This window comes from Pipra filicauda, unplaced genomic scaffold (genome assembly GCF_003945595.2).
Source record: "Pipra filicauda isolate LSUMZ 115617 unplaced genomic scaffold, ASM394559v2 scaffold309_size868695_pilon, whole genome shotgun sequence".
Classification (NCBI taxonomy): domain Eukaryota; kingdom Metazoa; phylum Chordata; class Aves; order Passeriformes; family Pipridae; genus Pipra; species Pipra filicauda.
The window spans coordinates 410,190-437,012 of record NW_024104431.1 but is presented as its reverse complement, the minus strand read 5'-3'; the positions used below and the strand labels follow the sequence as shown (position 1 = coordinate 437,012).

At 40.1% G+C, this 26,823-nt stretch overlaps 1 protein-coding gene across 1 annotated transcript in view; it reads right to left on the bottom strand.

Annotated features, from left to right (window-relative positions):
- SYN2 (synapsin II) overlaps positions 1-26,345 on the bottom strand; it is a 184,586-nt gene extending 158,241 nt beyond the window's left edge. Inside the window, exon 1 of the mRNA XM_027748521.2 lies at positions 25,888-26,345. Coding sequence (XP_027604322.1) covers positions 25,888-26,255 — 368 coding nt within the window. The 5' untranslated portion in view covers positions 26,256-26,345. The remainder of the gene's footprint in view (positions 1-25,887) is intronic.
- Between the last annotated feature and the right edge of the window lie 478 nt (positions 26,346-26,823).

Below are 26,823 nucleotides of genomic sequence, written 5' to 3'. Positions count from 1 at the left end.
AAATGTGGTTATCCACACTGAACATTTACGTGGTTTCAGCAATAATCAGATTAGATGTGTTTCACAGGTTATCAATGAAGTCATTATCATGCAAATATATTTAGGTCTTGTAAAAAATACTATATTTTAAAAGTGGAAATTTTTACCCTCTTTGCAAAAGCATTTAATATACAAGGACATGATATTTCACCTTAAAAACCAATAAATATCTTCTGAGAAAATAACTAGAAATACTAGGTCTGGAACATCCTTAGCTCTGGATAAACATAAAGTATTAATCTGTGTCAGCTAAAATGGCCCAAAATGCACAGTTTGTACCCTCTTTTCATATATACATAAGGCAGTAGGTTTACTTATCCATTATAAACCCCAGACAAAACCTGTAGTAATTATTGTAATGTCACCTTCATGCTTTCAGCCCCAAAAGAGAAACCCTGACTGTGCATTTGTCCAGCACCATCATGGGAGGTGATTTCTCTCTCAAAAATACAAAATTGCTTCGAGCAATCTCCTGAATGAAACTTCAAGGAGCTCATACAAATCTTCTACTGAGATGTACATTTCCTGATTTTGGAATTGTGACTGCTAAAAGAATCTGTGGGTATTTAGTAATCACTTAAGATACAATATTCCTCCTCTTTGAAGTTGCCGATTTTCAGATCTAAACCTTTTTGCAGTTCCCTGAGAAGAGTCATAGGGAAAGCAGTATGGCAGAAGTGATTATCACAGTCATTTTGTGCCTGTGTTCCACCCCTCTGCAATAGAGAAAAGGGAAACATGTTACAGACTATAGGACAATCTAACATACAACTTATTCTTCTGAGATCAATAATTTCTACTATTCTATAATAATGCATAGAAACGAAAGTATCTGCAAAGTTTGTAATTGCTTAAATTCAATCTTTTGCACAGTACAGAACTAATTTCATTTGTTAGTACTGTTTAATTTTGTCATTTCAATAGCAAAGTAAGTGAACACCATAACCATACTACAGAAGATGCAGAATAGATTTATTCATACCAGAGTAAATCCAACATAAAGCAAAAACTGCAGTGGGGTGGCAAAAGGAAAGTGTAGCATTGGCAAAAAAGAGAGAGGACTAACCAACACTGACATAATTATCATAGCTGGAATTCATTTTTGGTTTGGCCAAGCCTGTTATCAAGTGCAATCAATGACAAAGCATCTGACTTCCACCCATTACACACACTACTAAAACGACCCTGTGAATGCTGCAGCCATTAATTAAAGTAAATAGTAAGAGAAAAAGAGTTGATCAGAAGCCAGGTTTTTCTTTTGAGGTACCTCATTCCCTTCTGTAGAGATGTGTAAAATCTTACTCATTTCTAAATTACCAGCTTATAAGGAATCGGGCAATGCATTAAATTTCCTGTGGCCACAAGAACCCAGCAGTACAGATGGAAATACAGTGGTGACAATGATGTACAACTGGGACTGCGTGTGCCACTGTGAGAACTGTGGGGACTAGAACTCTGGGAGCCTTATGTGCACACCTTGCCCAAAACATGCTCAGTCAACTCCCAGTTTTGGTAGCAGTATGCCAGGGATAAAGCATCTAGCAGGCTAACTCACAAAATTCTCAACAAATCCCTAAAGACTCTCAGTCCTTAGAGGCTAGAGGGACCAACTTCAATTAATCCAGACAGCACCTTTCATCATGTAAAGCCTTTTTGATCTTAAACCTAAAGAAAATGTGGGATTGTTTTGCCAAGCGCTGTGAGGAACATAATTCTGGAGGCACAAAAAGCAAGGACAGCAGAGTTTCCCTTTGCTTAGAGAACCTGGGAGTTAAAACAAATGTCCTTTATTAAATGCATTATCAATCAAATGCTGACGTTAACTAGAGCAAAAGCATTAAAGAAAGCCAAAAACAGCCTTCTGGTACTGCGAATAAATTTTGCTGTCAAAAACTGTCCTGTGAAAAAATAATAAATGTCATTGTATCTTGGCTAGTGAAAACACAAGTTAGACTAGTAGAGACTGAGTAATAAAAGCAGTTCAGAGCATGACAAATTTCTATTTTTACTTTCTTAAATGTACTCATTTCAGAAAGCATCAGCTCATTACGGCTTCAGGGCTACTGGGAGTGTTTAGGGATATGTTACCTTTCCCCAGAACCATTGAACAAACAGCTCATGAAGTTCTGATACCAGCCTAGTCCTTTAAGTAACACACACGAGCTCTGTAAGATACCAATGCACAGTCAAACCTTTAGGGTGACTTATGTACCTAAACAGTCTCTCTTTCAGTTGAATGGTTCATTTATGCAATAATGAGAATCAAGTTAAAGATGTTGGGTTGGGGGTTTTTTTTAACCAGTCATTTTCCATGCATTTAGAGTCTCTGGAACAGTCTACAGTAACATTTGAAGCATGTACTTACATTGTTTACATAAGGAAAAATACTGGGTTAAAGGAAATGTATGTCAACACACAGGAAACTCCACCATAAAGTGTTTCAAAAGGAGATGTAATTTTGCCTCTGCTTTCTTTGTAAACCTATTCTGGAAGAACATTACTATTAACAGGAGAAACTTCTATCTGATTTTTAGATATAAAATCAAATGTATTTGTTGGTGTTTGTTCTTCTATCACTGTCCTTTACATAATCATCTCCTCCACACACCTTCACACATTCTAACAGCGTAGGAAGGAATTTAAAATTAAGGATGTCAGTAAAAGCAAACAACTTAAGATTTGATCCAAACTAACTCTTAAAAAAACTGCCTGGAAGGCTGGTGAGAGTTGTGCATGTGTTATATAGGTCAATGCATGAAACTTGCTTATTTTAGATACCATTTTATTCCCCAAAGGGAATATGAGCTAGTGAGACAAACCCAGACATAATCAGAAAGGGAGAGTTAAATACAGAATAAAGATACTGTCTTCAGAGTCTCAAGTCAAACTTTTTTACACTACCCAACATCCAAACAGTGGAGGAAAGAAGTTTTATTAGGTCAAATTAACAGTATTTCAGACCCTCCCAACAATGCTTAGTATTTTACCAACCTAACTTTGGACAACTGCTTTACTGCTAAGAATGTTGCTTGTAAATGGCCTAAGAAAATCTTTGCACATACAGTAAATCCATCTGAACACGAATGTTATTGGAAGCTTTTATCTTCAAGGTAAAATTCTACATGTATTTTCCAAACCATTTTGTTAAGCTGAATGATTGTTAGTAGTGGGAAGAATCTGGAAAGAAGTTGAGGCGAGAATTCAGTTTTTAGCCTGTAGCCATGTAGTAGTAGTTTGCTAGGAGAGACTGGAAATAACACCTCTAAGCCTTATTTTAAAGTACTGAAAAAAAGAACAGATTTTCCCCTTGGACCGACAGCTTCTCAAGACAGAGCTTCTCGCAAAGGAACCATGAACTCCCTCAGAAAAATAGTTTCAGTCTCTTCATGACACAACCTCCACTTATCAGCCGTGATTTCATACATACACATAAGTAAACAATTTCTCTTTGGTCAAGCTACTATTCCTTAAAGAATAAAACAAACAAACAAAGCCAAAATTACCATGGATCTTCAGAATAAAATCCATATCTATTTTGGTTACTTGATCACTGTTACTCTTTAACAAAAGGGAATTATTGAAGAAATTGTATGAACTACAACCAGGACGTAGCACTCGCTGTTTAAAGCTATGCCTTTGTTAACATAGAATCATAGAATCAGCTGGGTTGGAAGGGACCTCCAAGATCATCAAGTCCAACTCTTGATCCACTACCACTGTAGTTGCCAGACCATGGCACTGATGCCACATCCAGTCTCATCTTAAACACCTCCAGGGACGGAGAATCCCCCACTTCCCTGGGCAGCCCGTTCCAATGGCTGAGCACCCTCTCTGGAAAGAAATTCTTCTAACATCTAAGCTAAACCTCCCCTGGCACAACTTGAGACCCAGCCCTCTTGTCTTACTGACAGTTGCCTGGGAGAAGTAGACCAACCCCCACCTGGCTCCCCCCTCCTGTCAGGGAGTTGCAGAGAGTGAGGAGGTCTCCCCTGAGCCTCCTCTTCTCCAGGCTGAACAGCCCCAGCTCCCTCAGCCTCTCCTCATAGGACTTGTGCTCCAGTCCCTTCCCCAGCCTCGTTGCTCTTCTCTGGACCTGCTCCAGCACCTCCATGTCCTTCCTGAGCTGAGGGGCCCAGAACTGGACACAGTATTCGAGGAGTGGCCTCACCAGCGCTGAGTACAGGGGAAGGATCACTTCCCTGGACCTGTTGGCCACACTGTTCCTGATCCAGGCCAGGATGCCATTGGCCTTCTTGCCCACATGGGCACACTCTGGCTCATGTTCATCCGCAGGTAAGGGTGGTAACTCAGTTTTTCTCTCTGAAGCATCAGAAAGTGCGAGATTCAGTGGGATTTTTGACACTCTGGAACACGTTGCACATCTTGCTGAGAGCAGGACTGCTGCAGCCAGCCATGCTGTGCTTTCACAAGCTGGAATGGCCACTCAGTCCTTGTCAGCAAAGGGTTTTCCTGAATGAGCTGGAACACCCCGTAGAAAGTACAGCTAAAAATGTTTTCATTGTCATCTCTTCTACTTCCATATTTCCACTCTCTGTTAAATACTTTGTAAAATCATTTTATGTACTCCTCAGTGGTACACTGGCCAAGTACAACCCAATAATGTTGGCTTTGGCAGTCCTCCCTGGCTCCCTTCCTTTTGCAGATGTAGACTGAAATTATTCAGCAGCTCTGCTGGTAGCACAGCCCCAGCTGGAGAGCCACTGTGGATGGGGAAGGGCAGTGCATGTGGGACCAAGCCATGCTCACATCCATCACCACCTCATTGTCCACACCTGTCCCAGCAGTGACTGATGAGGTGAGCAGCACCCAAAATTGTCAAAGTGTACAAGCATACAATTATACTATGTTATGTCATGTTGCATCGTTCATATATATATATATAAAAATAAATATTTTTTTCAATGGAATAAAAATAATAAACCCCTCCTTTCCTCATAGATACCACTTTGTGTTCCTTGCAACTGTAATACCAAAAAGTGTCACACCTCAGACAGCTCCGTGTGGTCACTCATCCATACTGGTTGGAGCTTTAGTGCCCAAGGTGTGGTTCAGTTCTCCTAATGTTAATGGTATAAACTTTTTCCTCTAACAATCTGCAACATTGAAAGAGATGGCTCAGTTGAAGTAGAAGCCTTCTTAATAGGAACACAGACAAATTAATCAGAACAGAACATTCAATAAGTTGTCTTCATTACTCACAGGATTTAAAGCAGTTTCCATCACTAAATAAGATTTTGTCTGATTTAGAGATGAGCACTCCTTCCTAGAGAGTTTGAGGATGCACTATCTGCACTATTAGATACATTACAGAATTATCCAAAGGGCTTAATTCTCAAAATTTTATTATAACAAAAACAAAATACCAAAAGGCTGTTTGCACACCTCACCTATAGAAATTGCTAAAGATTTTGCAAGACTTATGAGCAAAGAGAGCAAAAAGTAAAGCTTAAGTTTTTCATATTTTTTTACTAAGTTTTTTTTCATTAAATTACCAAATCTGAAGACAATGCAAAGAAAATACGAGTGCAAAGCCAAAAAAATACGCTCAGGAATTGAAAGAAGAATAAAAGTTCTTGACTCCAAGATGTTCAATCAGTAAACAACAGGGAATTTCTTCATGCCTGCCTTTTTGAACTGAAATTAAATAAGTCTGTGATTATTCAGCCCCAAATTACTCTCTGTAACCTGTATTTCAATAATGTCACTGCTACTGACGAACTGAATCTAAAATACTGACCGCCCCAGGGGCAAAAAAACATTTGCTCAGACTGTCTGTCTGCTGCCACTTGTTTATCTAAAATGGACCCAGAAATCAAACCCATCATCTTACCAGTCAGCAGAACCTGTCTGAATAATTTCTCACTGAAAATTTATCTGGAATTGAAGTTGCTTATAAATATGTTGGTCAATTCTTTCATCATTAAACATCTTACTGTACCAAACAGATCCTAAGAGCAAGTGAGTGTTTACAAGCTATGTACAATCAGCTCAGAACCAATTGATTAATTACTTAAATTAGAAAAGGGCATGAAGCATGGGGAATTTTCTGTCAGTTTTGCCAAGGAAGCTTATGAAAAAAGAGCGAGAATAATTTGTTAGATAATATTTAAACACTTGTACAGAAAACAAACTAAAGCTGTAATCCTCTGAGTCTTTCAGGATCGCATTCTAAGCTTCCCAAAACAACTTCCCAACTGGCACTTTTTAAAATAACTAGAAAGCCTGTCAGATTAGTACCATCTTGAACACTAAGATCTTTCCTTCATGCCTGATCCCTGCAAAACATTGTTTAAAATGCCAACACCACCAAGGTATGTTCAAACTATAATTTCCCTCATAATTTACAAGTATTCAATTAAGAAAAGCATTTTAAGAGTTAAAAAAGCTGTCAGCAAGTGCAGTGAGAAGGGGAATTTTATAAAAGTAACAACTGATAAGGCATTGGAAAATCTATAAATTGAAAAAAGATAGGCTCAGTTTACCTGCTGAGCAGGGGATACAACTTCAAACAGGAGCACAAAGAAAAGCTGCTCAACAGCAACTGGACTCATTGCACGGATGTAACGCAGAAAATTGGGACTTTTGGCTGGGTTTTGTGTTTGTTTTGAACTGGAATAATATATTTGCTCGGTGACATTTGACTTCAGCGTTTGATTTCCACATGGTCAGCTCTACCTGATAGAATGCTAGCACCGATTAGAAAAACCACAAGATTTGCAGGGTCAGGCTTCTACAGCAAGGTTGTAATGCATGTGCCACGGCAACAGATGCCCTGGGAGACTCTGAAGGGATGAGAATGAGTGCACACACACCCCTCCTCAACGACTTCCAAACAGTGGGACACATGGCAGGAAATCATTTCAATTTTTGTCATTCTGCCTATACACGGATTGTCACGTCACTTAGTTCCAAAACTGAAAAACGAACACATGAGAACAGAAAACCAGGAATCAAGGCAACAAGAACTAAGAGTTGCCACACTGTGTAATACAAGTAATACACGTTTCAACTCTTCCTTTCATTCCGAGCGACACAGCAATAAAGAGCCTGAACAGTGAGTAACAACTGCTGTCCTCCCAAAAATACAGGCAAGCCTGACCTTCCTCCATTCTCCACTTCTCACCTCCTGAAGATTCTGACAGCTGTCCATCATCTCTGGCCTTTTAAAGAAAAACAGTTTCAGTAAAACATCTATAAGATATTGTAAGATATTTTATGATAAAGAAATAAGTTTATTTTTTGTTCGATGGGTTTCTTCTGAATAAAAAACAAATCCCTTCCACTTCACACTAGAAACATGATTAATTTCCAGCGTTTGCAGAGGATAGACATCTCCCAGTGGATGTGCTTTACTCTACAAACGTGCTTCTGTAAAAGGAAAAACCTGCATCTCCTGTACACAGAAAGCAAAGAATGTCCTCTCTGCATCTTGCCGGCGTCGAGGAGGAGCTGTGGGGCCGGGGAACACGCGTGGGAGGGGAGCTGTGCGTGGGCAGGGGCAGGAGGCGGCTCCCGCTGCCGCAGCACCGCCACCACCCCCGGGCTCCTCGGGAAAGAGCAGCGGCTGAGTCACGGCGCTGCCCTTCCCCGTGACAGGGATTTTCTCTAAGCTCAAATACATTCCTGTGATGATTAATTTTTCGTTTTTGGAGGACCAAACCTTAGAATTTATACAAACGCATCCTTATTCCTTTTGATGGTTACTGCTATTCCCTTTCCCTCCAGGATCTCGACTCAGACTTCTGCCAAAATCCAAGGATGAAATAAAACACATCGTCATAAAAAATGAGTGGAAATTTCCATGTCCACTAATTTTATGCAAACAATTATATTTATTTAAATGTAAAGTATTTGCCTTCTACTCAAGTTATTTTTTGATACAGTACAAATATGAACGTTATATTAATCACAAAATCTTTGCCTGGCCTGGAAATTCAGAAGACGGATCCAAACCCCAAACGTCTTATGACAGAATTGCTTTGGATAAAACCCTCTACTTTAGAAATGTAGCAAATCCGTTCCAGTGGTTTGCTACAATGGAAAAGGTTTAGCCTCTGCTGTTCGTCAACTATCAGGAGGTCAAAGGCACCTCTTCTGAAATGTTTCTCAAATGATAATCAAAGTGAAAGAAAAAACCTCCAAAGGCAAGATTCAGAATTGCAGGAATTATAATAATTAAAAAAAAAAAAAAAGCAAAATTATTTTTAAAAGCCAAATGAACAAAATATGCCCTTTGCTACCCAAAGCCCTTTAACATTTAACATGTGAAACACAAGACTGAAGCCTCTTTATGATTACTCCACTGAAAATTCTGTGTTAGTATTTATGTATTTAATTCTGTGTTTGCTAGATGCCCATGGGGATAAATATGGTTTGCTACTCGTTCTAGATGTGTCTGAAAAGCAGCAAAGAAATAATGATAAACAATAATTCAATGCAGAAATTGTTCTTTTTGTTTATTTTGAATTCGACCGCTTTGTAGAACGTCACTGTGTCCCACAAACAAAAAATCTACTAAAAAGAAGCTATTAAAAGTCAATCTTGGTGCATATACAGTAAGTTTAAAAAGCATTTAAAAAGAATAAACAGAATGCAATTCAAAAATTTTTAATTAGATTATAAATTCTTAATTTTCCTACATTTTCAAGTATTACCCTGCTTTACAATAATTTATATTTTTTTAATTATTATTTTATAACTATGAAAGAAAGTTACCCTTTAAGCCCCCCTCAAACGAAGCTGTGGCTGCAGCTCTGTGGCTCACTGGTATCCAAAGATGCAGACAGGGAACACAGAAGCAGAACTCAATTGCCATCGTGGCACAGGGCAGTGCCCACACACTGGCTGTCAGTGACCTGGGCAGGCAACACCTCCACCCACTGGCAACAAGCTGAGAAGGGGCTGGAGCAGCAGGAGCAGCTGGGGGGGCTCAGCCTGGAGAAAAGGAGGCTCAGGGGGGACCTTCTGGCTCTGCAACCCCCTGACAGGAGGGGGGAGCCGGGGGGGGTCGGGCTCTGCTCCCGGGGAACAAGGGACAGGAGGAGAGGGAACGGCCTCCAGCTGTGCCAGGGGAGGCTCAGGTGGGACATCAGGAGGAATTTCTCCATGGAAAGGGTGGTCAGGCCTTGGCAGAGGCTGCCCAGGGAGGTTTGGAGTGCCCAGCCCTGGAGGTGTCCAAGGAAGGACAGGATGTGGCACTCAGTGCTCTGGGCTGGGGGACAAGGGGGGGGTCAGGCACAGGGTGGACTCGATGACTGGAGGTCTTTTCCAACCTTAGTGATTCTGGAATTGTGCCCTGTGAGGCAGTTACTAATTCCCTATGGCTCCCACTCCAGTTAGGTGAGCTCATACACACATTTGCCTGAATTGTTTTATTTCCTCTGTATATACAGAGAGAACATGGCTCAGTTGGGCAGGTATCTCTGACCAGGATTTAAGTCCAAATGCTTCATTTGATGGAATTTCTCATTCACATAATTCTTTATTGCTAAATTAAAAAAATAAAAAAATTGAGATTTCTGGGAATTCCCTACATTTCCTCACCAAAAGCATTCCTGACTTGTAAGAAAACTAAAAACCAAAAAGGCAAATATAGGTTTGTCTGTAATTCCTGTACTTAGTACAAGTAAATTGTGGTGTTTCTCTGTAATTTCCTGGGTCAATACCTGATGAACAGCCATAATTATCATCTGTAGTAACTCTGCCCATCCTTGCAGAACTGAAGCCTTACTCAAAGCTGTCCAACTCTCAATTTCATCCTGTTCCTGATTTATTTTGGAGTTTGTAACACTGTGCCCTACAACTCAAGCAAACCCCAGTAACAAATAACAGGTTCAGGAAAGCTCTGCTATTTTTGACAAGGTGAATGAGCTGTTCACTGCATTCCCCAGTCTGCCATCAGGGTTTGCTTCCCCAGTAATTCTTGGCCTTAACTGCAAAATACAAGCATTTGCTTATGAGTGTTATTACTTCTTCCATATTATTCTGTCCTTAATCACAATCCAGAGTCAGATGAAAAATGTGAAATAACAAATGGATATTTCTTCTCCATGAGCACTCTACAATATTCTCTAGAAATTTAGCACTTGCTCAATCTGTCTTCTCAAAAACTGAATTGCTGCAATGCTAAAAACATGCAAAAGAAAACGGCATGAAAAAATGGAAGCTGATGCAAACTCCAAACATTTTCCTATGAAAATATGGTTTCAATATTCCTCCAATGTACTTGTGACTCACTAAATAGTGGTTTAGAATATTAGATATTGTGCTATTTATTTACAGGGAACAAACTATGACCAAATCGCTCCCAAAGTCTGCTTTACTACTGAAACTACAAGATGTTACTACATCTGAACCAATGTCTAATTTTAAATACATGTATTTCCTTAGTTTTATTCTTTTATACACCAAGATCATAATAGAAAATTTGGCATGCCATTATGGCTTTAAGGAAAGAGTAGATATTGGGATAAAGAGAAACATGAATGTGAGCTATCAATAGGTTCTTATGAATAAATATTCTAACGAAACAGGAGTGATGATACTTTTTTTTTGATACATTTTGCTAAAGAGGAAAAGCTAATTTCACACAGACAGCAAGTGCACAAGGAGAGAACTCTGAATTATGACAATCAAAATGCAGTTCACATTGTAATTTAAATATAAGGAAAAAAAATAAGACGTTCAGATACTGAATGTATTTCAATGTATCAATGATGAATTGAGTGTACCAGTAATCAATGATGAAAATTTTAAAATCCATTTCTACAGCTTGACCAAGGACAATTTATTCCAGCCCATGAAGCAAAGTCGCTTCACGCTCTTCACAAAAGGCCATGTACTTGTAATCACCAAGAGCTAAGGACCAAAGGGATAAGCATTCTGTGTGAGACTGGAAGAGGGGAAGGATGAGAAGGAGAAAGTAAAAAAAAAAATCCAGCAAAGCAATCTGTCAATGGCTAAGCCACAAGCAAATTGCAAGTCTCTGTCATTTGATGTATATATTTTTTTACAAACAGATGCTACTGCTGTAAACAGACGTACAATTTCTCAAAGGGAAAAAGGAAAAAAATTAAACACATTTATCCTACCAAAATCCCGCAGAGGGGACTTTTTAATAATGTCTGCATTAGCTGCAAGGATACTTTATTTAGAAGTCAGAAAGGTACTTCCGAGGAAATGTGTTTCAATAATGGCAAATATTTTATTTGTTGGCAATCACTGTAATGTACACTAAGAATTTTGTTACTCTTCATTCTGTGACGATTCCTTGATGTAAAAATCTACATTAAATTTTCGATTATCTTCCAGCTTTTCCATATGAGGACTCTAATAAAAAAAGGAAGGTGAAGAGGAAAATAATTTCCCAGCTGGAAATTGGCCGCGGACTCTGACTGTCACAACCTGACGTGTATTTGTGTTGGTTTGAAAGGTAACAGACCCCCAGGTGATCGCTAATGGCTCGTAGGAAGGGAAGCTGTGACAAGTGTCAGGATGATCATGGAATAGAGCTCTACCCGGACACGGAGCTGTGCTGGATCCACAGCAACACTCCACTGAATACTCTACATTTGGCCTAATACAGCAATAAACTTCTCTGAATTAACTAATCCCTAAGAAGTGGTTTGAAACAGCTCTTTTACAAAGTAACAAGTAGTAAAAATTTCATGTCTAACCACGCTATTTCTTGAAAACATTACTACTATCACATGCAGATCCTAAACTGCCCAAGTGGAAAAGTACAAGAGTAAAACCCAGGAATTGTGGCAGAATATGCCTAATCACTGTTTTATATCCTTCACTGTCACTTCAAAGCCTCCACAGTACCTTCACCCTAAATGTTCAATTTTGGGTTCAACACGAAGGGTCAGATTAGAAGTTGCTAATAAAAAAAAGACAATGACATGAAAAAAACAGGTACTTGGAGTTTTCCTCTTCACCCTTTCCAAACAGTTTCAGTGATTCTTGATTCAAACATAAGCAAGTTGTGAAATATTCTTATTAAATAAAAATTTCAACTTTTAAATAGTTCTAGAAGTTTGGTGTGATTTTTTAACATTTTTAAGCTGACTGCACAGTGACCTCAAAATATGTAACAGTATTAGTGGAGACAGCTGACAAAGAGAATTGTAAAAGACAGTAACTGTGCATCGCTTTACCCCAGTTTAATTTGAATTTCAACAGAAAAAAACCCAACTTACTCTTTTTGAATAGAATAAAGGAAGCTACATAGGCAGGTCCTGAATACAAGAATCTAAATAGAAGTTTGAGTGTGTTAAAGATGATTGAATATTTATAATTTTAACTATTTGATCAAAGCTGTTTCTAATCAATTTATTTTCCATTTACAGACTTACAGAACTGCTACCAGTCTTACAGTCACGGGTTTTTACCCTGAGTTTTCAGGCAATGTTTCAGACAAAACTGAAGGATTTGTTCTCGTTATGCAAAACAATTTTATGCCTTGGACAGCTCTTCCAGGAAAATATTCCTGATTTACTGCAGAGAGAGACATAGAGATGTACACACCTTTACACACATGCATGTTAATCTTCCTCTTCTTGATGTGCCAAATGAAATTAGTCCTGTCTGCTAACAAGATTATGAGATTACCAGTCACAGTACACAACTCAATCATGCAGCAGAGATGGTGACTTTGATCAACCATGTATTACAACAAGCTGCTTTTGCTGATTAGTATCATTTACTTGGATTTATATATTACACATAATCCTATTTTCCACCATGAAAGTTATTTGCTGAAGTCCCCAAAGTGAAAATACTCTCTTCCCATCTTGAGGAGTCCAGTGTCTAAAACTAAAGAATTTCTAGTCATCTATTAAAAAGCCAGTCTAAAATATAGACTTATTTAAGAAATACAAAAGTGCCTTTCTATTCTTGTAATACTTCTTCAAAACAGAAAATTTTGAAGAATCCAACTAGTAAATCAAAAATTCTGCACAGTACACATTTCAGGATATGGTAAGTATTCTGATCTCTAAAAAATTATCTTTTGTTTACTCAAATTTTCTTTTTGCTTCTTTTAACATTTTTTAAAATAATTTTGTAATATATTCTAAACCTACTAGTCATAGTAATAGGATGATTACTCATTACTTGTCCAAGCTACAGATTTTCAGATGACTGCATCTTTTCGATGGCCCAGCATGAAAAGTTGATGCTTACTCGTTCTGATCGCAAGATAAAAATCATACATGAAAACTTTATTATCCTTTATTCTTCTGGGGCTATTTTGTGCAACTTCAGGACTTGCAGAAGTGCTGTGACAAACCTGCAAGCAAACTTGATTTGATGTTAGAATATCTGAGTCATTCTGAACAAAAATCCTAGCAATGAGAAAGGCACCAAGGTTGAAATTTTTTTCAATTCTTTGAATTCTTCATCAAATAATTGAAAAGAGGACAGTAAAAGGAGTTGTTAAAAAATTATTTAACAGTTCTAAGCACTAATGCGTTAGGTAAGAGCTCTGAGTACAAACAACCCTGATAACATATTTGAAAAGTTATGGCTCTCTCTTTAAGAATTTCTGTTTGACTCTCGAAAATAAATGTTTTCTTGACATCAATTAGGTTTTCTTCCTTTCAAACACTCAACTGAAAATTCACAAACTGGAAAAAGCCTTGAAATGAAGTAAGGTGCTTTAAACCTCACACTGGTGTTCGTTAAACAGTTGCACGCACAAAGTCTTCTTCCTGCCCTGACAGGCAGACAGACAGACAGCAGCTTGCTACACATTTTTCAAAAGGCTGAAACCAACACTGGAACTCTGTTCCACAGAAAGCATCATAAGTTCATTGTTCTAGGTCCCTCAAACAAGAAGTGACTAACAAACATTCAGGAAAAAGCTCAGTAACAAGCTACCTCAAGCATAGCGAACAATAAAATACAGATTTAATTATATTGTTATAATACAAAACCACATGCAGCCTGGATTTCAGAATAAGAGTATGTTTATTCTACATTGAAAGCCTTCCAGAGCACTGCTCTTGAAATATGTGGACATTATCACCAAGGGATTTGGACAATAACAATCACACTATAACATCTCATTTTATTGTGAAGTGGCATTTTACTCTGAAGGCCACGTAGGACCTGATATGTCATCAGTACACCACCCAACAGCCAAGGATTTGGGGTTCTTAAATGTGTGTTTATAATGGGTCACATTATTCAGAAAAGAAAACAGAAAATCAACAATCAATAAACCAAAAACTTCATTAGCTGCCTAACTTTTTGGAAAGGCCTTCTAGCAAACAGAAGCCTGGACAAGCATTGCAAGATTTAAAAACTGAAAAGGTCTGCTGTCAGACCCCCACCAACCTGGAAAGAGCACACCTGCAGTCTGCTTCCACCCACATTTCATGAACAAAGACCAATCCAGAGGATGATACTTTAATAGAAATAATGTAAACCTTAACACACATTAATTATATCAGTGTCTCCCTTGACTCCTCTATCGTATTATTATTGCCAGGAAAATTAATCTTACCCTGGCGTACATTGTTGCTGCTGGTGCACACCAGACATTCCTTCCTCAGTAAGGAAATAAATCAGCACAAAAATCCTAGAACATGGGTCCAACTAAAAGAATTTAGGTAAAGTACAACCTGACACAAAATATCAACTTTCTAAATCCCATGCCTTCTGCATTACAACCCATACAAGAGATTCTCGTGAGACCCGTCTCCAAAATAGCTGAGTGACTTTTCACTGGACAGTGGAAGAGCCTCCTTTTATTCCAGTGCAACCCAGTAGCAAGAAAACTACAACCACAAATTATTTTCTATCTGGACTTTGCCCATCAGGGAAAATTCCTACAAATTCTTCTTAAAAAAAGAAATTATACTTATGTGTGCATACACACAAATATATCCGTCACTATTGCACACTACTAAAAAAGGAACTTTGTTGTTGTTGTTTTAAGTGTAATGCCCATGTATTTAAATCTCATTGCAAAGACTTAAAATTCTTTTACTCTAAAATTTTAGAAGTAGTGGTATAAGCACTATGACCATTTATTAATATATATTGTATGCAACAATTACATAAGGCTAAGGAAAAATTTTGGTTATCAGTTCAAAGACAAAGGCTTCATAAATAATTTTTCCTAATTAAAAATATCCCTGGGATTTTTATTTACCTTGAACAGTGGATGGCTGAGACAACAACTATTAAGTCTACAGGACTACAGGACTAACAAGTCCTGTAGTCACAGCACATTATTTAACCCTATTGCCACTCAGTGGAATCAGACATATTTATCATGTTTTGTGATAAAATCTTTGTATCACACTTTCAGAATCATAAATCTGACATGGTGGCTTTTCTAATAATAATGTTTTTGGTCCTACAAAAGAAAGAAACCTTTGACATTTTTTAAAACTTTCTTCATGACAAACCATGATGAAGTGTGGACATACATAAAGAGCTTTCACTGGAAATGATCTTCAGCACAAACAAAACCATTGAAGCAAACTCAGACGTGGTGAAATGGTGCTGAACCTTCCTCTCTGGAACCATCCAAGTTCACCAAATGTGAGACTTAAGATACTGTGACTGATCTCATATTGGAGTTTAATGTACTAAATTTGCATTGTTTCAGTGGAATTATAACCAGTTTTATTAGTAAGAAATTGGAAGCAATAAAGAAGAAATGAGGTTAAACAACACAAACCTGAAGTTAGGCACGGAGCTATCTACACACACGCACCACAGGAAGGGCAAGTTGCTACTTTGGGTTTAAGATAGAAAACTTCAATTTTTTTTCTTTTTTGGAATTCCCCTTAAATCATAACACTAAAAAAGGAGGCATTTTAACTTCTGCTTCCTCCCCCCTCCTTAGGCTTGTTTTTATCTCCCCCATACAGTCACCCCTGGTTTCTCCTGCAAGAAGTCAATCTTATCACAATAAAGGATCTTGGCATCTGCCACAATCCTCAACAGAAAGCAGTAAGCACGCAGCTTAGCAGATTTCAGGCCCTACAAACCAGGCAATTCAGCAAAAAAAGTCAATGTTTCATAAACAGCATAAGATTTGCAAGGTCAAAACTGGGAGACAGCAGCACTTCTTGCATGAGAGAACCACTTTATTTTCAGATATGCATGGAGAGTATCTAAACTCGCACTCAGTTCTGAAATTCCTACTCAGAAAGTTACTGAGATGAGCGTACTTTTACTCCTAGAGACAGGGACACATCCACACACAAACGTAATTTGGGATTTATTACCAGTCATGCCACAGGCTTTACGCCTTATCAACAAACACCAAAATAATTATCTCCTAATTAATTCCACATGAGAAGAGGAAATAGCCTCAAGCTGAGCCAGTGGGGGGTCAGGTTGGATATCAGGTTGGATATCAGGAGGAATTTCTTTCTGTCAGGCACTGGAAGGAGCTGCCCAGGGAGGTTTGGAGTCCCCAGCCCTGGAGGTGCCCAAGGAAGGCCTGGATGTGGCACTCAGAGCTCTGGGCTGGGGGACAAGGTGGGCATTGGGCACAGGGGGGACTGAGTGGGCTGGGAGGGCTTTTCCAACCTCAATGACTGTATGATCTGCAGGAGCTCTCCAATAAGCAGCACATATTGCTGATAGTTTGATTTATGAGTGTTTATGCTCAATACTTATGAGGAAACCATACCTATCACTCCTTTAAAGAACAATTTCTGTGCTTTCATCTATCTATTCATTGTGAGATTCCCTAATGCTTAGTCACTCACAGTTTATTTCTGTAGAAGTAATATTTTTTAAAAATGGGGTTTAAGACAGGAAATTATAGCAACATTTTTTCCTAAAGGTCATATCAGTTTTGTTTAATCCATTTTCCATTTTAAAATATAGAAATATTTTAATAACATAAAAGATATAAAAAGAAATAATTCATTAAATTGAAGAAATCTACAAGTTTATATAAAATCACTTTATGTGAGTGCTTTAGAACAGAATGAAAATATTTAAAATATTTTATGTGGGGCTCTGATAATATTTTATTTTTTTAATCACCTGATAAAAATTCAAAGAAATGTGTGTATTTTTAATAACTCCTACTAGCAATCAGTGTATACGATGTGTTATAAACACCAATATCCAATTGGGTTATAAGGCTATAGAGACAAAATGATTAATCAAACAAGGTCAAACATGGAACATCTATTAAAAAAAAAAAAAAAAAAAAAACAACTAAAAGAAAGTGCATTTAATGGTTGTACCAAACCTGCCTTTTCTAAAAACTTCTACCACCTGGCTGGCTGATGGTGGCATGTGATGAGGGGCAAAAACAGTTCATCACACTTATTAGACACCAAACCTCTCAGAGCTGTTTGGGTTTAAAAAGGAAAATAGGGAAAGCCCATTTATGCCTCTCTCTGCACAGCTGGGACTAAGTCCTTAATTTCTCTTTTCCTGCCCCCACCTCTTATATGAGGAGCTCACAGTAACTCACAAAAAGTGGGCTGAGCCCCAGCAAACACAGGTGTTCGGAGGTGGAAATTAAGGGAACAGTGTTCACAGCTACTCCCAACTGCACTTACACAACAAAGTGACATCCCAGTTGTCTTCTACCTGCTCCTATCACAGAGACACAGGAAGGACACAGACAACTACAGCGTGCAAAAAACCCCAGGCTCTAAAAACCTGGAGTTCCACGCTCTTCAGCACTGTCTACTGGACAAATCTATTAATTAAATGAATCCCACTGACATTTGCAATTCCAAAAGGAGCAAGCAGGTATGGGCTGGCAGCCCTGATCAGCATGCTTATGGATGGGCAGCCACAACCACAGCATGAGCCTCACACATCCCTCACTATTCCCTGACACATCCAAAGGCACCAGGCCTCAGCTCCAGCTGAGGGGAACCCTGCACTGCTCGAGACACCTGAAGGAAAACCAGGAACAGCCTCGTCAGATGTAAGAGTCAGTGTCTTCTGAATGAAACATTTCCATCACTTTGGCTTGCAAATCTATAAACCCTAGTCACCAACTTTTTGTTAGGAATCAGTTCATTATTATTTCAGTGTCAGCCAGGTAGGGACACACCTGTGGTGACAGTGGGTATAGCAAAAACAGCAAAGTCTTTATGCTTTTTGCAAAAGCTTAAACAAGTTTGCAGCTCGTGTTTTCATGAATACCTGTCCCTCCAGCTGGCTGGCTGAAAGCACACAAGCTTTTCTATGAGAAGATCAGTTTGACTCAGCACAGATAAAGCTGTTTAATTAGCAAAGGCAGCAGTGCAATCAAGCAAGCATTTTTCATTCTAGCCCAAGATATGACACTGCCCTCTCACCCATGGGGGCTGTGAAGTCTTATCAGCTCATTGCACAATTTTTTCACTCCACAAGGTGAGTTGCCTCATCTTTGGAAACAGTACCATTATTGCAGGTAACATTTACTTAATAATTTATTGCTTCCCTTTTTGTCATCTACAACACTGCTTTCTCTCTGCCAATTTACTCTTTTCCATTCTTGACAACTTTTCCACCTACTTGTAATTACCCTTTTCTGCTGTGTTCATCTAACCAGGTCTAGAATCCTTCTGTGGAGGTTGTATATGGAAACCTGACTGTTTGTCAGTCTCTTCCTCAGACAGAACTTCATACTCACATATTTTCACTAAGGTCTTATCATGTTTTTAAATGCAGGTTGCAGTGTATCTTATCTAGAAATGTATAAAAATCTCAAACATCAGCCTATTTCAATGATATTAAAGCAGATTCCCAAGAGCTAAGGTAGTACAATTATGTGGTATTGGATACAAATTCTTCTATGATTTGCATGGTGCTATTAAGAACTGAGTACTAAAACTGCATATAGTGAAGTCACAGCTTTAAGAACATATGGATACTGTGGGAATAGTCAGCATCAGTCTTTTGGAGAAACATGCTTTCAGCAAAAACATGTACAGTCTTCCAGTGCCCTACAGCGTTACAGAATGGCAAACGACATCCATTTAAAACAGATACAACTCAGAATACAAGAAGTCCTCTAGACACACTTTTTCAAGATGAACAATAAGAAGCCTAATATTATAGGTTTTAATAATCTATTCTTTCAACAGATTATAATTTGCTACTGGCAAACCATTATCAAATTCTGAATAGATTGTAAGTAGAATTTCTTATTTTACTTGGTTCTATAGTCTACAAAGCAGTTTGTTATTCCTTTTAACTCTCACTTCAGTCTCATTACTTTGAAATAAACCTACCTAAAATCCATTATTTCCTTGCCAATTTTTCCATTTACTTTCTGTGAAAGCAAACTTTAGAAGAAAATACTGGCAAACTTTTTTTTTCTAATACAACCTATTCAACTAAATATTTTATTATAGGTTTCATTACGTTTCAGAGATATTTCTGTTGTCTCTTCAAAGATCAAGAAGAAAAGAAAAAATTCACTTGAATCCTGAGCACAGGGAACACGAGTAGGATGGAGGAGGACAAGAGATAGAATCTGTCCAAATCTATAGTCAGAATCTCATATACACTAAGTGGCCTAAAATAACATTAGAGCCTGTAAGAGTTTGTTTAGATAGAGAAATACACAGAGTATGGAGGACAAAGTGTTTCCCACTAAGAGCTTTTTTAAAATTTTCTATCTAGTCAAAGAGGTAATCTCTATCCCATAGTGTGTTTTGCTATTTATACTAATATAGCCACATATTACACACGACAGAACTGTAGATAAACAGAAAAAAAAATCAGTAATTTTATCTTGGATCATCTTAAAATACCAGCACACACACTGCCTGGTGCTGTACCAGCTGGCTGTTTCAGTGAACAGACATGAAACACAACTTGCAGGAGGTTGCTGTGCACTCCAAGTTGAGGTTGTTACCATGTTCCACGCTGCAGGGAGCTCAGCTGCACCTCCTGCTGTTCATGCCCTGGCCAGTGGGCACCTAAAATTTAAATGATGGACGAAGAACAAGTGACACAGTTCAATGAGCTAAGCTTCACTGCTGCTTTCACAGTAAATGAGACAGAGCTCAGGATAAATTTCACCTTGCTCTGCAGAAACCCATGTGGTTTCCTTCGTGTGCCTGTGTCCTCCCAGCCCACAGACACATGTGCCTGCATCTCTCCTTTAATTGGGTTTTTATTTTGATTGCAAAAGCAGAGAGCCCTTAATGCAGAGCTGGAAACTGAAGTGTGTGCTGGGAAGTAGTGCTGATCTAATTACCTGCTTGTAAGGAGCTAAGTATGCACTGTCTTCATGTAAAATCTGGTTGCCAGTTCCTTTTTGGAGTGCTAGGGCCTCCATCCAAAGGCCATAACTACAGTTAGACTGAAATGTCTCAAAAAGATAATTTTGAAACAGGACATTTTCATATGAAGCAAAAATCAGAGAGAAACCAAAGTAAAATCTTTATCCCCCTTGCTCAGTTTCAGGGGTTTTAAGGAACCTGTTGCCTCCTTGAAAGATTACAGTGTTATCTCAAAGGCAAGGTTACTTTTACTTTAATATTAGGAGTTTCTTGTTGCAAAAGGCACAGTTGTTAATTAGCGTTTTAAATTAGTAAAAGCAACTTAGTATATCACAGAATCACAGACTATTCTGAGTTGGAAGGGACCTCCAAGGATCATCAAGTCCATCTCTGAAGTGAATGGCCCATACAGGAGACTGAATCCCTGACCTTGATGTTATTTGCATCAAGTTTTAACAAACTGAGCTAGTGTATTTTTTTTTCTTCCCATAAAAAGTACATCTATTGACAAGATTACCTTTTCCTTACACTCTTGGTGTTATTTGCACCAAGTTTTAACAAACTGAGCTAGTGTATTTTTTTTTCCTTCCCATAAAAAGTACATCTATTAACAAGATTACCTTCTCCTTACACTCTACATTTGGCCATTTGGTCAGTTTTAAGAGCTTAGACTCTTCTAAAAAGCAGACTTCTTACTCCTCTGCAACACCACTGGCCTTGCCTCCAAACGTGTCTCACCTTCAGCCCCTGCCAAGGGATCCCTTCAATCAGTAGCAGTTCCCCGTTTACCCACGCCCTGGTTCTCCCTCCCCATTCCACATCTGGCTCCATCCTTTATCCTGGTGGCAGGATGCTCTGTCTTGCCAGGAGGCTGGCAAGGACACCGTCCTTCTCCAGAGTCATCCCAGAGGACTGGAGAGTGCTCTGGCAAAGCACTCACCCTCATTTATGCATGATTAAAATCAGATGACACCTCCTAAAACTGGAAAACTTGCTAACAGAAAACTTACACTGAACGCAATAAAAACCACATCTACTAAATCAATGTGTTACAATCAAATAAGAGAAATGAGAATTCTTGTCCAACTGGAGTAAGGAAATACTAATTAGTTATTCACAACTGAACCACTGAACAAACTGAAAAGAAAGACTGCAGTGAATTCTCATGGCAGTACATTCATGCAAACTGTTTGGTAGTTATCCTACATAAAACAATCACACATGTATTTTTAATTGAAACTGTTTCCCACCTTCTAGTAATTGCAAAACCAAGCAAACCACAAAAAAAAACCCTAAGAAACTCATGCTGCTCACTTTATTACATTTTTGTATCGCAAACCAGTGTTTTTCTGCACTATGACAATAGTGTTCATATTAAAAACATTCATGATGAGCAATGTTTGCCCATAAATGACAGTCATTTTAAAACAGAAAGTTTGCTCTTCATATAGCATTTGTCCCAGCCATTTGGGGATTATCTTTCAGGCCTATCACAAGATGACTAACTACCAAGGCAGTAAACATTGAAAGAAATGTGTAATCCTCTGGGGAAAAAAAAGGGTACTGATACTTTTAACCATATTTCTGCTTAAAAATACAAGAAAAAAATTTTCCAACTTGATACTTTTTATAGTTTCATCGTTACTGCCAACAAGTTTTATATTCAATCTTTAAAGCACAAGACAGACAAAGCGATGATTAGTTTTCAATATTGAAACAGCTTTCTAAATATTACACATAAGCTTTTAATAAAGATAATAATCTATACACAGCATTTTGGCACCTTGCGACTGATGTATGGCCTTTAATCAATTGCTTGTTCAGCACTGAATATTCAGTACTTTTTGTGTACAGAACAAAATGGTTATTTCCTGAGAAAATGAAAAACATTTTAAAATAAACTTATCTAGCTGAAAATTTAGACATTTAGTGCAGAGCAGTAACTAGGAAATGAGAATTGAAAGAAAAGGTTAAGCAAGCTGTCTAGGTTTTAAAATAGCTGTGTCACTAGTCTCCTGGATGACCTTGAACAAATTATTTCACTTCTTAGTTTCCTCCATTTGTAAAGCTATCAACAAAGATCTCTAAAGCTGTAAAACAGCCATTGTCCTCTGCCACATCAAATCATCATTAAACCTAACAAGTGGTTCTTGAAGCTTTTCCCCAGTGCCAACAGATCCATAGAGCATCTGTGAATCAGGCTCTTTTCCACTACGTCTTTAAATACTTTGCAGGGTTCTTAATCAGATATGTCAACTCAGAAAAGGGTTCTGGACATCAAGGTATTGAAAAGGTCTGTTCAGTGCACACCTGCAGTTGAAAAAGATGTCATATTCAAATGCATGAAGAATAGCCCTGACAATAAAATCAGCTTTTTCAATGCCCTTATGTAAATTAACAGTTCAGTTCCATTGGAAGGAGTATTTGCATTACAGGCCACCTCCTTACGGTGCTGTTGTGCAACAACAGAAAGTTTCAAAGATAATTGATGAAAACGATTGCTGGCTCTTTGCTTCCACCTTAGGACGACAGGATCATTTATTGTATAAACTGACTAAGAGAAAGTCTTCCAGGAGAACCAGAACCAACAAAGACCACTTGTCCTGGATTTGTCTCTGACAGCTGACTACAACCTTCCGTCTGTTTTTCTGTTTTCCTTTCACTTGCCACTGAGGCACGTGTAAAGCTACAGTTGGTAGAACGGCTTTGACATCATCTTATTTTGCAGTCCTGCCTTCAGAAGAAGACCTTAGAGGGCTCTCTCCTCTATGTGGCTGTAAGTTTCAGCAAATGTGTAGGAAAATAATTATCTTTCACAGCTCTAACATGTGTTGGATTGAGAAAGAAGGATAGTTTGACACAACAATTGTATTTTCTTTTCCCTTAAGAAGTCAGGTAACATAGCAAAAATATACAAACTAGTACAGATAAGCCAATTCTCCCAATTTTTACTCTGTCCTATCTCATAAAAGTAAAGTAATTTTCACGACTTGCATTAGGACAAACCTCTTAGGGCAAGAAATTGAGGAAAGGTGTCATTGAGATCAAGATTATAAAATGCAAGCAACAACTGAGCATTTCTTTCTATGTAGAATATCCCATAGGATTCCATTAGCCACAATAACAATGTTGGGTTACTAAATTTCAGGCTTCAATTATGAGTCAATATTTCATAGAAATAAAATATATTAGAAATAAAATGTCCCTTTGATGCCAGAGTAAGAGAGAATATCCTTTGCTGACACATGAAGGTGCTTATGCTTCCCCTGACCCTGGATGAAAAGAGGATACTGAATCAGCAGGATTTCAGTGTGATCCAGACCAAAATCCTTTGATTTCTATTGAAACTGCAATCCAAAAGCAAAACATACACTTTCAATTTAAGACAAACATCAAAGCATCACAAAAACAAACACCCAGCATATGATCTTCCTCTCAGGATTAACGTAAATCAGCTGGAATGGTTCCTCAGGATGCTCTAAGAGATGATTTGGTGCTGTTTTTCTTGTTATTGACAGGGTTTGCTCAGTGCATCACATGACAGCAGCTCTACGAACCTCCTCTTGCTAAACTGCACAGCAGTGCAGGGAGCTGGAGCCACCAGACACCGACACTCACCTGCTGCCAGTTCCAATCTTCCTTTCCCCCCCCCCGAATTATAACACATATTCCATTTTAGCCCTTATAGTCAAATACTATAGCAGATCAATGCACATCGGTACTCCCAAAGGTATGGAACAAACTCTCCCGCATGTATTATGAGAATACACATATATCCAGAGTTGGAAGGGACCCACAAGGATCATACATATGTTTTTCAAAATTTATTTTATAATCTTCAGTTACAAAATTACTAGTTTCTTGGAGAGGAAAGAGCCAGTACAACAAATTGTTCTTTCTAGAACTATTATGTATCCATGTCGCATACTATGAGGGGAAAAAATAAAATTTAGGAAAAAAAAAAAGCAAAAGCGAGTAGGCATGACTAACCTTGGGCGCATTTGTCACTGCTGGAGTGCTCTTGGTGGCACTCACTATGCAGAGCTTTAAAAGCTCTGCCACTATCAACAGATTGTGTTGATTTGGGGTGCACTCATAAAGTACGTAAAAAATGTCACGTTCACAATACACGGGATGGCTTCAGTAAGCACTGAAAAAATCTCTCAGAAACAAACATTATGAACATATAGAGTTATTGAATTTCCCAAGCAGAAATCTGTGCACTGTAGAATATGAAATAAATAGATGTTTCTGCAAGGCAGTGAGCAGTGTCCATGGATGCATCTCCATGACGTAGGTACAGAGCCTGCCTTAGTCTGGCAGATACAACAATCTTTTTTTTTTTAAAAAAGACAACACACACAGCTAACCACAAAACCAAACACAGAAGAAAAAACCTGAAAATTGTAACAGGTAATATTATCTTAACATTAATAACATATTTGCTACAAATAAAGGCTTACATTTTTGTTTCAGGTATTTTATTTAAAGTAGCATTTTAAAGCAAATTGGGTAAATTGGATCAAATCATAGAACTGCACAAGTCCATTTAGACAGTAAGACTGTAAATTTGAGAAGCTGATAATAAAATATTCCCACAAAAAAATCCCCACAATCCCTTACTGAATGATGTCAGTGTTATAAAAACATACTTGTTTTACTCTGTAATATTTTAAGGCACTGTTAAGACCTTCTATACTGTAATTAGCAATGAGACGATTCACAGCTTGATGTGCAAATACACATGGAAACAAATGAGAGAAGGATTAATAAGAATATGTCCTTCCTATAAACCACAGCATCCACTGGAGCCGTTCGTGATAAACAGGTCTGAAACAGCCAATAACCTCTCCTGCTGGTACCAGCCAGGCACAGGAGAAACGAGCTGATGTACAAGTTTCAAGTTTTGTAAATGCCACATTTTTAATGCTGACAGTGGAAGCAAAAGACTCAGCCCAAATAAAACCTGCCAAGTTGATTAACCTAACCACACGAATTCAAAGGGCTACGGTAGAACCGAGGGCTGGCCCTCAACACCCTGAAGGACCTTCACCCGAACGCGCATTTGAGACGCTGCCACAGAAGCAGCGGAATCTGCGTGACAACAAACCTGCTCGTAAACACGAATTAACACACGTAACGCTACAACCACACGCAGTTCCACACAGAAATTCGTGCCCGGGACACCTAATCCTACCTGCCGCTACACACGGGTGCTTTATTTCTCCAGAGAACAGAGGATATGCTTTGTCAGGGCGGTAAATACGTTTTATTCAGTGTTGTGTGATGGAAAACAGATTTCACGGCTAGTCAGGCGCTCCGGGGCTCGCTGGTTTGTGCTCCATCTTCCAGATCGCAACGCTGCGCTCCAGACCCTCAGCGAGGCCAGGCAGCGAGGGTCCTCTGCCCGGCGAGTGTGGGGGGGCTCTGCCCGGCGCCCCGGCCACTCACACCCGCAGCTTCATTCCCCGGGGCCCGAGGCGCGTCCCTCCGCCCCAGGTGAGCCCACACCTGCCAGGGAAAGGATCCGCGGGGGAAGGGACCGCAGTGAGGATGGGGGAAGGACATGGGGGGAGGAGGAGGGCGCGGAGGGGCATGCGGGGGCACCTACCAGTCCGTGTGCGGCTCGTCGATGACCAGGAGCAGCTTGAACTTTCTGCCGACAGCCGCGGAGACGGCGGAGGTCGCGTCCACCAGCCCGGCCGAGGCCGCCGTCTGCTTCACGGCGTTGGAGAGGGAGCTGAAGAAGCTGCTGCCCGCCGACTGCTGCGGCGGCGGCGGCTGCTGCTGGGGGGGCGCGGGCTGCGGCGGCTGCCGGCGCTCCGCGGCCGGGGAGGCTGAGGCGGGGGCCGAGGAGCCCGCGGGAGGCGGCGGCGGCGGCTGCTGCGGCTCCGGCCGCTGCAGATCGGTCATGTAGCCATTGGGCAGGTTGGCGATGAAGCTGCTGTCCGAGAGCCTGCGCCGCAGAAAGTTCATCATCTGGCCGGGCGGGAGCGGCGAGGCTGCGGCGGGAGCGGGCGCGGGCTCTGCGATCCCGATCCGCCGGCGGGAGCGGTCGCCGCCTCTCTGCGGCCGCGGCGGCGGCGCCGCCTCCCCCGGCACCGGCACTGCCCCCGCCCGCCGGCAGGGGGCGGCCGCGCGCGAGCCGGGCGGGAGGGGCCGCGCCGGGCCAGGGGCGGGAGCGGGGAGCTGAGGGGGGCGTCCGGCCCGGGGGCTGAGGGTTATGTCCAACCCGAGGGCCATAATTCGTCCCCACGCTGAGGGTGGTGTTCGGCCCGGGGGCTGAGGGCCGTAATTCATCCCCACGCCGAGGGTTATGTCCAGCCCGGGGGCTGAGGGTGGTGTCCGGCCCGGGGGCCGAGGGTTGTAATTCACCCCCACGCTGAGGGTTATGTCCAGCCCGGGGGCCGAGGGCCGTAATTCATCCCCACACGGCAGTCCTGGCAGCGGAGCTGGCCGCCGTTCAGCGCAGCAGAGGGTGGCGGGGGTGGAGGTGGAGAGGGAGGGAGACCTGCGGGGCAGAGCGGCCGTGCGCGGGCAGCAGCAC